This window comes from Loa loa (assembly GCF_000183805.2).
Source record: "Loa loa unplaced genomic scaffold supercont3.31, whole genome shotgun sequence".
Classification (NCBI taxonomy): Eukaryota; Metazoa; Nematoda; class Chromadorea; order Rhabditida; family Onchocercidae; genus Loa; species Loa loa.
The window spans coordinates 400103-411387 of record NW_018108211.1 but is presented as its reverse complement, the minus strand read 5'-3'; the positions used below and the strand labels follow the sequence as shown (position 1 = coordinate 411387).

Here is an 11285-nt window from a genome sequence, read left to right as displayed (position 1 = left end):
ATATATATATATATATATATATATATATATATATATATATATATATATATATATATATATATATATATATACATATATATAAAGAGTTTCGTCTGCTTCATCTCGTCCATTTAGCAGCAAGCACATGGTGAGTACCGTAACTTTATTGTCCTTTACACAAGGTTAAATGGGTCCCATTTATTGATTTCGTGCAGTGAGAAAGGGATCCTTTTTACTGTTTACCTTTTCCAAATAAAACAGGCTTGATTAAACCCGTTTATCTGAGTGAAATTTTTTTCTCTTCTCTCTAATACTGTGTTACAATCAGTTCTCATATTTTGAATATCTATGGCTTATTCCCATTATTCATTGTTTATTTATAAAATTCAGCTTCATCGGTTTCCTGTCAGCTCCTACTTATTTTCGCTTCGTAAAATTCCTTGTTGGTTCTAATGGCAAATGAAAAGTAAATATGTTTGTATAAAGGGTCTTGTTTATTGTGGCTAGCAGCCATTTGATTGATTTTTTTTCAAATTTTTCTCGTTCATTTCGGGATGAATATGCAAAGCACTGATTGATTCTTACTTTCCAGTTCCTTCCATTTCAATTCCTTGATTTTAAATCCAAAAGTTCGGTTCCTACTGTATATATATTCAGACGTCACTAGCCTTTTTTAGTCGTACCAAAATTTTCAGTGATTCAAGATACTAAATAAACAGCGATGACATTGATCATTCATGATTTTTCATCTCGAAAGATTTATATAAGTATGCATGACAACTTTAGGTTACATTCATAAGAGATGACTCTTGGCATTTGTAAATATTTTTCTAAATATTTCACTTTCCATGTTTCAGTCTTTCCAGTTTTTCGTACTTAGGCCATAAGCCATTCTTTGAGTGTACTTAATGGTTATCAGGTACACTTAGGTATCGATTATCGGTCTGTCTTTTCAAAATTACAAATGCAAAAGCGATGAACCTTGTGGTACATTCATTCGGTCTGCAGTTCTCATTGAGGTGGTAACCGGAAGAGCTGTGAGCAACTGAGCAAAACAGATATACTTATTAGAATGTCATGTAACATCTCTCCCCTCTCGAAAACAAATCGTAGTCCTCGAGCGCTGATATCCATTTGTCACCGTTGTGAAATTTGGTAACGGTTTTCGTTCACAGTAATGTTATTTTTCTTGCTAAAAATAGAATTATATCGTCACTTCAGGAATTGATTATTTGGCGAATATTTTTCCTTTGATTATGTTTCTGATATGACAAAAATATGGTGTCGACTCAGGATCGTCCAACTCCTGCACCACGGACTAGTTTAATCGACCAGAAACCACCGGTACCAAATCGTACACTAAAACCGGCAGTTACTTCGAATCCTCTTGTCAATTTACCTGATTCAACAAAACGGATACCAAATTCTTGGTTGCACCAGACTGTTTTACCGATTCAAAATTTATCAATTTATAATCTTCGTCGTGTCAAATCTTTATCTGCTATCCGAAAGGCGGTTACAACAAATATTAAAAGATCTGCTTCATCAAGCATTCAGAACACTGACTATTCTAGAAATACATCAAATGAAGTATTGAATTCAGAAGCTGTGGAACGAGGTCGCGTTGCAAGGATTGCAAAAATGCTGGATTCAACAATTTCTGGAAATACAACTTGCACAATAAGATCAGTAGGTGAGTAGAAAGGTTCCTTAGTAAATATCACTTTATTAGCAAAGCGTAATTTTTCCTCTGTAACTAAAAGATCAAAATATTTGCCGGAAGATAGCACTATTTCGGATGCTGTGAAGAAAGGTCACGGTAATATTTCGGTAATCTCCGATTCAGAGAATGTTCCACGGAACGGCTTATGGAACTCAGGGTATATTGGTCTTGAAGCATATTCGAGAATGGTGGATTTGTTCCATGATGGTATCTCGTCAAATAATGGGTAATTTCTTAAATGGCTTTGTTCATAGTTACATATATATTATGCGCACATCTTAAGTATTCTGGAGGTTCGGAAGTATCCCTCTATAAAATCAGTTGTTGAAATTTTGGTCAAGTTCATATTTATAGTAATTCTTATTTGTGTATGTTTATAATTACTATAATGTAGTTAATAAACTCGCAAGTGTATTTATGCACTAATCCAAGTTTTAATAGCTTATAAGATATCAGTAGAGTTAGTGGCTGGTGTCATATTTTAATGGTTGTAATTACTGAGAGGTTTTCCGGGTTGTTATTTTCGTGGCATATCATAGTATTGTCTTCACTTAAGTTTTCTAGTTTGTTTCAGGTGTGAAAGAAGTTTCGATTCTTCCGACAAATGTTCTGATGTTGGCAGTCTTCAAAACTCAGCAACCATGATTACACATTCTTGGAAAAGGAGCAAGAAGACGAATGGCCAAGACATTTTAGGACATAACTTGTTTTTGTCGGCATGGGCTGAAGTCATCGTCTGCAAGAAAGATTATGGTAAACTGTGGATTGTTGTCGAACAAGGCGCTTTGGCTGGCTGGGCTTCTAATGATAAAGTATAAATTTAAGTCATTTTTTCGTTATAGTTCTGAAAGTGACATGATCAGAGTACACCAAAGCTATAATATTAGCCAATAAATTAAAATCATTGAAAGGTTGATCAGGGTAAACTCGGTCTGCGTTATTCGGAGAAACATGTGTACACAAGAAATATAGAATACTGTCCAGAAAAATGGAGAAAAATAGAACAAACAAAACTAACGTGAAGTGAAGAGAAATATTTAGGTTCTCCAATCGAAACCTGCAGAAAAGTTGAATTATATATCAGATATTTGAAAAGGATGGTTGAAATCTGTAATTATCAATAATATTAATAGGCTTCTAAAGTTCTATATATAACATTTAAAAAAATTGGCAAGAAAAAATCGCTGATTTAAGAACAGTAGCAACGAATTTTAGTTGCTAAAAATTATCCGTTACCCAAAAGTTTCTAACTGACCACTAAAATCAGATATGATAAAATTTATTTAATAGTTTTAATTGCACGATCCAGATTCATCTGAGTTCGACCTAAACAAATTCAACGATGATAAATTTCAATCTTTATAAAATAAAAATAATCAAATAATCGGTAAAGTTGATTTACTTTACCTTGCAAAGTATCAAATGAAAAGTTCATTTTTTTCTCATGTTTTTATAATCGTTGCAAATTTGTTGGAATTTTAGTCTTAATCTCATTCGAGAAAAACCATCCTTGCATGCAATAATCGTATACAATAAAGCTTTAGGATGGCAATCCTGCAGTGGGTCCCTACTATCTGAAAAACATTTTGTACGTTGGAAAAAATCCAGTAAACGGTGCTATTGACTTACATGTTCGGGAAAATTTTTTATGCAGTCACTGGACAAATCTTAAGCTCAAAATGGTTGCTGAAGTGAGAAAATGGATTTTGGATATTGTAAAAGTAGGTGGTTTTTGATCTTCAATTCAGCAAAAGAAATCATTTAGTTCAGCTCCTTATAATGAGAGCATTCATGGAAATTTGTAGTGTATCATGCCGAAGAATGAATTGTTGCTGTACAGTGTAAGAAATCTGTGTGCCGGAGGTAGCGTATGGATACGTCAAGGAACAGCGTGCGCCTGGTCAAGCGGTTGGATGTTTCTCGATGAAGTTAGTGAACTCTTGTTTCAGTCCCAGGAAATGTAGTTGCATTAGCATTTATAAAGACTTTAGATACCCATTAATTTTCAGATTTTTTGTCTTAATTGAAGAAACTTGTAGCATAAATTATATTACGCGTTGGATGGTTGTGCCATATTGTTTGAACTTGATGTACGTAAATTTATTGGAATGAAAAGTACACTTAGCAAAATTGATTGGTGTGCATCGGTTGTTGGTTCGATGAAAGGACCATTCCTTTTGTTACAGGAGGGCGGGTTTGTTTTTTTTTCGAAGTAAGAGAAATTTTGAAATCTTCATTTTCAATCTGTAGATTATTTAATTCGGAATATATTTTTTAAATGTGAGAGAAATTAAAGAACAGAAATAAAAAATCGGAGTTTGCAGTTTCCGTTCTTGTTTATAGTTCTTTATTCGTGCAAGCGGAGTATGATTCAGCTACTTTAACATGGATTGATTTATTGAATCATCAGATGGAATGTAGTGGTTATCGGTTGGAGGACTCAAAGCTAACATCAGATGATGTTCCTGTTATTGTTGATAAGTAAGCTTGTCAACATTTTTGGATTTGACAAGGGATAAATCGTTAGTTTCAGAAGAAAAATAGGTGGATAAGCTTTCTTGTTTTCATCAGACAGTTAAAATCTTGTCAAAATTGGTTGTTTATTATTGATGTTTATGACATTTTCATGATAAGAAATCATATTTTATTTTGCAGGTGTATAAAGTTCATTTCCACTTATGGTCTTCTTCAGCCAGGTTTGTATCGTCGAAACGGTCCAAATTTTGAAGTTCGTTCACTCCTAGCTGAATTCAGAAAAGGTTTTCTTAAATTTTGTGCCTTAAAAAAATCTATAAATATATGAATTTTCAATATTTGTTCCATTACTTTCGATGTTTTTTCATATCTTTTTTCTTGCCTATTCTAGAAATAATATAATTTCGGTTAACATGCGTTACAATTTCAGACCCTGTAAATATGCATTTGTTGCCTGGATCGGGTGATATGATCAATGTAGTAGCTGATGTACTCCGATCGTTTTTCAGACAACTTGATTCTCCACTTGTTCCGTATCATATTCAAGATCGACTTTTCGCTGTTGCCAGCTTGAAAGGTATCAGGTTCATAATGTTTTTCATTTGAATCAGAATTTTGACGAATTGAGAATCATTTTCAGATCCAGCTAGGTTAGATGAATATCATGAAATTTTGATGGGTTTGCCACGAATACGCATTCAAACATTGAGACGTATCCTTGACCATTTAAAAGATGTTACTGAACTGGCATATGCAAATTTAGCAACCATCGAAAATGTTGCGAAAATTTTTGGACCAACACTATTTTCGGTTGAGCAGGTTTTTTGTCTTATTTTTAATTTTATCTCTTTTCTTTCATATTTACAGATTATTCGGTTTTTAGTTCAGTCTATCTTATGATTGTTGCCCTTCTGTGCGTCTAGCGGTATTAAGTATTCTGAAAACATAAACTAATTTGTTCAGTAACTTATTTTGTTAAATTTTGTTTGCATATTATTTTGTTTAATCCACTACATCCTAGGATAATTCTGACTGCTTAATGAGTTATAGCAATATGTTCCCCCTTTCTTCTCTACTATACAATCCTTGCCATTTCATTCTGTGATATGTTTAAACTAGATTTCTCGTGATTTCCCATAAATGAACTTTAAATTTCAGGGTAATGGAGTAGATAACAGCTTTACTACCACAATACAGCAAGTGAATCTTGTCAAGGATCTTCTCACTTATTATGCTTCTATATTCCGTATTTCAGCACGTGAAATGATTATAAAATCGAAAATAAATATGTTGCAGGAAAAGTCAAATCAAACGAAGGTTTTGAAATCACTTTTTCAGTTTCATTTCTTTAAATTTCAATTTTAACAAAGCCAAAGTTTGTGCACTGGATTTCAGGCCCGTGCAGATGGTTTTCTTGTTCCTGTACATATTCTTGAGAAAGATAATCATACATTCAATGTGCAATCATCTTCGAATGCGGAACAAGTGAGCATTTTGAGCATTATTATTTAAAGTACTGGCCATGCAGTTGAAACTTTTCAAATCGCGGTTTTAATATTTTTACTGTAATTGAAGTTTTTATGTCGATTATGATTGCAGGTCTGTGATGCAGCTCGAAACAGACCAGCTGTTCGTAATGAGGTTGATGTAAATCATTTTGCACTGTTTGAGGTATGGCAGCCACTTATTATTAATCATTGAAAGAAAACTACTCGTTTTAACCGATTAATCGTTTAGAAGGCTTCAAATAACATTGATTGGTATTAAAATATTTTTTTAGGAAATAAAATGTGGTCAACTGGAAAGGCGCGTGAATCCGCCTGAGAAAATGAGCTCAATGATTACTGGCAGATGGCTTGACTGGGAACCTGCTGAATGCTTTCTTCTATTTAAGAGAGATCCTATTCCTTATTCATTTCGGGTTAATTTTTGTAACGGCCGAGTTAAGCTCCTCTTATAGAATATATCTGCCATTTAAATAATTACATAGATATATTCCTATAAAATTTACAAGAAAAGTTTAGAATGCATGGGCTTTCTTGCACATGTAGCTTGGGTTTCAAAAGAATGTCTTGAAGTGGTACTTAAAGTCCCGAATTGTATTGGAAACTATGGCAAGTTTGTATAAGTGGATTCAGTTCATTGGCATGATTTATTTGTTAAAAGACGAGTCTACATAAGTATATTGTAATTGGCTCGTGTACTAAGAGTGAGTCGGAATTAATAAGATGCATTTAGGCTTCTATAGATGAACTGCTTTGTTTTGAAAAGTTGAAGGAAATAAATTATGATTGGATGTAGGAGGTGCCTGCTACTCAGGAGATAATTAAGGTTGTAAAAAAGTGATAGATTTACGTCTGGTGATCCAGGAAAACAAAAAGTCATATAATCATTTCATCTTTTTTACTTCTTTTAATTTGGTAACATCTACTACACTTTATAGTATCTAATTAAACAATAATCTTTTCTCTCCAGCTTTCATATCCATTTGCCGATGATGTGAGAATTGCGGAGCAAGGAGCAAAATCGTTCAGTGTTGGTCATCTGAAATTAGAGGGTGGATTAGTTGCTTACTATAATAAGGTGCGGTAAATATATCATTGTGAAATCATGTTGAATTACATTGATGTAGTAAATCTGGAGAGAGAATATCACTTTTTTAGCTAGCCTAAATCCTTTGAAATTATTGCAATCTTCAATTTTTTACGTGATAATGGTAATTTTGACAGTGGTGGAAATTACTTCACTGTTTCTTAAGTGATAATTTCCATCTGAAATCCGACTTATGATACTTCGCTATTTGAACCATTTAAACAACTCACCATAACATTAATATAATCTCATTTCTACCCCTTGATTACTTTGCTCCTGTCTGGTTGAGAAATACTTTACTAACTGATCCAGTTCATAGCCAGGAGCTGAACAGTAAAGTTTCAAACCTCCTGCCCTGATTTATTGTGATAGGCGTTGTAAACTCAAAATGTAACAGATTATGTATAGCTTCAATTTTTGCAGGGTTTGAAAAAAGTGAATGAGTGGCATACGGACGATATACTATGGTACGCCGGACATGAGAGTAGTCGTAAGCCACCTTATCCGCACACTCTCACATTTATATTACCGAAAGATGATAATTTCAAGTACAAATCGAAAAACATGGGTTATTGTGTTGCATTTCGCGCGGCTACTTTGAGGACACAATGGCTCAACGCCGTAATCAGTTCACAGCAAGATTTTCATGAAAATTCTTCTATGCCTTTGGTGCAAATTTGAATTTTTCTAGTTTTTAAAACTTTAGAATGGGGAAATATATCACTTTCTACAGTGTGTATTCTTCTGAGTCGATAATTTTATTCTCATTTCTGTAATACTGTGTGCTTAACTTAGTCTATATGTAATGTAAATTGTTTCATTTTGCAGAACATCTCGGTTTCTTGTTTAAATTAGAAATTCAAACCTATATCTATATCCCAGTTTCTGCGAGAAAAGGTATGCTGTATGCCAAAAAATGATGCGATGAAAAGTTCTAAGGCCCAGAACTCACCTGTAGATAGAAAATTGAAGATTCATTTTGTCGTTTTTGCCATGAATACAAAATTGGTCAGTAAATGGCAGTTTTACTAGTTCCTACTAGTAAAACTATTTCTTTTACCAGAAGTTTCATATGTCTGAGTTATTATTATAGAAGTATTATGAGCTGGACCGCATCTTTATTGCTGGATTAAATTCATAATTGCAATTCTTAGCTGGGATAAAGTTGAATTAACTGTAGAACCTACAAAATTTTGATTTTTGGTTTCGCAGTTTTAAATCCATTGCTCGGGCGTTCTCTTTTCCCGATAACAAGTGGGGTTTATTGATACATATGATAATTGCAAATCTCATTGTGAATAAAAGAATGGTTCTGCAAGTGGATATTGCATTGTGGTTAACATCCAAATGTGACAGGAGTTTGACACGCAAATCAGGACTAATATCTTCTTCCTTCTGTTTTTGTAGGATAACGAATTTCAAATAGAGGTATTTTAAGATAGTTTTACAAGTTAATTTATATTCAATTAAGCCGAAGAATTAAGCATGCCAAGGAAGTTTTGAGTCACTACATTCGCAACTTTTCTGATACGCCCAATTCTTCGGTTTAATGAAATATATCGCCAAATAAGATAAAGTTTTTGGTGGATATCGTATGTTTTTCTGTATATTTTGTCACTGAATGTATGCAATAATTAATACAAGGTTTGCTGCAGTATGATTACCGTTATTTGTGTTTAAACTGTGCAGATACATTATTTATATTACCAGTTGAACATTTCTATACGATCAATTTCATGTAACTTAAAAGGAATCCTAAAAAGGTAGCGCGATATCAGGAAAGCCAAGTGTATGATACCTTTTTTATATTAGATTGTAAAACTGACAGGACCGACATTTGAAAACGAAATTAGTAAAACAGAGTATGTTATGTACTGGACTTTAAAAACTTTACAGGCTGAATAGAGAGAAGGGGATTTCGCACATCGGCAGCGTTAGATGTGAATGTTGGACCGTATTCTGCATATCGGTCATTGGTTATCCCATTTTATTAATTTATGGTGATGATAACAGGATAAAGCAAGACACTGAACAAATTTAAGACTGTTATCAGGCATGATAAATTGGCACTACTGAATTAAAATAATATCTGCTGCGTATATCTAAAAAACTGCTTGTTAAGCATAACAATTTAGAGCTTATTGTGCTTAAGGATTTATATACTTGATTTTGAATTGGTTTGCTCTTCGTAATTAATATCGCTGTTCTCCCGAAGTTGTTCAGCCTATGGTTGTCGCTGATATCGTGAGTGGAACACAAAGGAACAATAATCCCTTTTGTTGAAAGCCAAACATCTTTGTGTTAAATGCTTACATCGTCTTACATTTGCGCTAACAAAGAGCGCTATACCAATGTGCGCTCCATAAAGATACTAATTCTTGTAAACTTAGAATAAAGCGGAAAGGATCAAAGGTTGGTTCAGTCCTATCAAGTTGAAAGGGATAAAAATTGTACGTGGCTTAACTGAAGTTATTACTTTTACAACACTTTTTCAATAGTTTGGTATTAGAGAGGCACTACGGCGGAACGAATTTTTTGGTGGTTCCATGCTGGAAGTAACAACAGTGTCGAGTAATCGAGTTTCTGATGGAGATGTGGAAGGTTATATTCACAAAACAAGAGAAGCAGAGGTTGAAACATCCATAGCAAAGATCCTTGGAACTGGGAGACTCTTCGTCTGAATTCTACCATATGTCTGCAGTAATGAAGACCTGCGATACCGGTTTAGACCACACAAGTGATTGTTAACAATAAAACGGGCCAATTTAAGGGATTCGCTATTGTGATATGTTTTTCCAGAATCTGCTGCTTGCAGCTTTCTCAGCATTAGTTCCATTTGAAAGGTGAGGATGCTTCACATGTTGCCTGGGGAAGAGAAGCGTGAAATGGGAAAGAATGGCTTGGCTTTACTTATAAATCAGTGTTTCAGAAAGTGGAATTGCAAAATTCAAGAGGGATGCTGGAAAGTCTCATTCGTGGAACACATTGTTCCTTGGAGCTAATGCAGTTGCTGAAAGGTTGGCTGAAAAATTGGATTTGTTACTTGGACATAGAGTCTTGGTGCACGTCTAGCACTTGGCAGAAACACGTCTAGTCAATGAAACTCGGGAGTATCTACTGGCTAATGGTGTATGTCTGGATATTTTTCAAGGCCTGCAGCAAAACAAAGTAATAATGTGATTATCGTCAGAAATTTAATAACAAGTTAATACTGACGAATTAAAACGAATGTTCGTGAAACACGGTCCCGTAAAGCAATTACTGAAGCCTGTGGGGGATGTTACTGCTGTCTTGAGATAGAAAATTCTACTGATGCTCAAAAAGTGTTTAGGAGCTTGCATACACTTGATTTGGCCCTCAACTGAATTCTCAGAAGATAAAAAGCTGAGACGAAGCAAGAAGCACTGATTGTTTGAAGGACATATGGTAGTTGGAGGAGCACAAACGAAAGGTGAATCGGTTAAAACAATCAAGAATGAAACAATAGCGGAAGATGGAGACATGTAGCAATGAGCTGAAGTAGAAAAGCATATGGCTGAAATTAGAAATGAAAATAGCAATAAACGATGAGGAAAGATGACCGATTGTTGGCAGGAACGACATTATTTGCAAAAAATTTGTGCTTCGAAACAATAAACTTCTCAGAGCAAAAACTTCGTGTTTTCTCCAACAACGAATGGCAACGGCAATTTGTCACACTAAGTTGTGGTTCAAACTTGAGAAGTACTCAAAGCAATTGTTTGGTGTGATTTCAAAATAACATTATTATTTGAAATTTCAGAATAAGTAAAACTTCAGATAAGGAAATATTGGACTTTGCCAGATATTTCTAATTCGCTAATACTTACATGTAGTTTGAGTAAGGGGTAGATATCAGTCAGTGCTTTACTTAAGAAAGCAGTACCCTTTATTTCCACTAAAAAAAACAAACGGAGAATGTATTCTATTTTGACAAGTGTACATGCCTCCATTCCGAATTAGTTGACGTTAGAAGGAAAAAGATGACAGTAGTATAAAATATTGTTACGGTTAACAAACTCGATGTCTGCAGAATAATATTTGCCACTTTCCAGTCAAATAATTGCTGTTTACTAAATAATTGCTTTTAAGCTTCCATCAGACAGAAAGCACTACTCCAAAAATGAAGCGTTTATCACTCACTCTGCTTTTATATCACTCAAACTGTCCTTTTTTTTTTGAATACTTTGATATCGACTTCTTTAATTTGTTCCTCTCAAGATTTATGTGGATATTTCTGTGTTTTTTTTGTTTTTTTGCGGATATTTTTTTTAAATCTTGGAAGGATTTAGTAGTAGACTGTTCCCATGTTATTTTCCGGTTTTCACCTATTCTACAACACTGATAAAATCCTTATTGTTGTCGACCTCCAAAGCAGATTCCGAGTAAAGCGATTTCCACTTCATTTTTAGTGAATAAATCGACTGACACAATGAACGACTGAAGCAGTTTTCAGCATTGTATTTGACACAAGTAACAACTTGAGATGTTGAATCTC

At 34.1% G+C, this 11285-nt stretch overlaps 2 protein-coding genes across 3 annotated transcripts; both read left to right on the top strand.

The window, feature by feature from the left end:
- Positions 1-1195: 1195 nt before the first annotated feature.
- Positions 1196-7760, top strand: LOAG_02146. Of its 2 annotated transcripts, XM_020445939.1 has the most exons (16): positions 1196-1672; positions 1826-1928; positions 2277-2514; positions 3247-3423; positions 3508-3630; positions 3742-3896; positions 4046-4183; positions 4358-4461; positions 4608-4754; positions 4818-4996; positions 5336-5494; positions 5573-5662; positions 5777-5848; positions 5958-6098; positions 6653-6760; positions 7193-7760. In XM_020445939.1, exons 1-16 carry the CDS (start codon positions 1258-1260, stop codon positions 7448-7450), a joined length of 2607 nt encoding a protein of 868 aa, XP_020303659.1. In that variant the 5' UTR covers positions 1196-1257; the 3' UTR covers positions 7451-7760. The 2 variants fall into 2 exon arrangements, with proteins under 2 accessions (XP_020303659.1, XP_003137732.2); XM_003137684.2 differs by lacking the exon at positions 1196-1672 and having other exon boundaries at positions 1703-1928.
- Positions 7761-9074: 1314 nt separating this feature from the next.
- On the top strand, positions 9075-9841 carry LOAG_02145 (RNA recognition domain-containing protein; the record flags this gene model as incomplete). Its single annotated transcript, XM_003137683.1, is given in 4 exon segments — positions 9075-9149; positions 9160-9237; positions 9268-9370; positions 9699-9841. 4 exon segments carry the CDS (start codon positions 9075-9077, stop codon positions 9839-9841), a joined length of 399 nt encoding a protein of 132 aa, XP_003137731.1.
- Positions 9842-11285: the final 1444 nt, after the last annotated feature.

What these genes read in the sequence shown, in the direction of transcription:
- LOAG_02146 (XM_020445939.1), top strand. Translation starts at nt 1,258, where the DNA reads ATGGTGTCGACTCAGGATCGTCCAACTCCTGCACCACGGACTAGTTTA. An exon ending in AAAAGTCAAATCAAACGAAG is followed by an intron (nt 5,495 to 5,572) that starts GTTTTGAAATCA and finishes ACTGGATTTCAG; the next exon opens with GCCCGTGCAGATGGTTTTCT. An exon ending in CTATTCCTTATTCATTTCGG is followed by an intron (nt 6,099 to 6,652) that starts GTTAATTTTTGT and finishes TTTTCTCTCCAG; the next exon opens with CTTTCATATCCATTTGCCGA.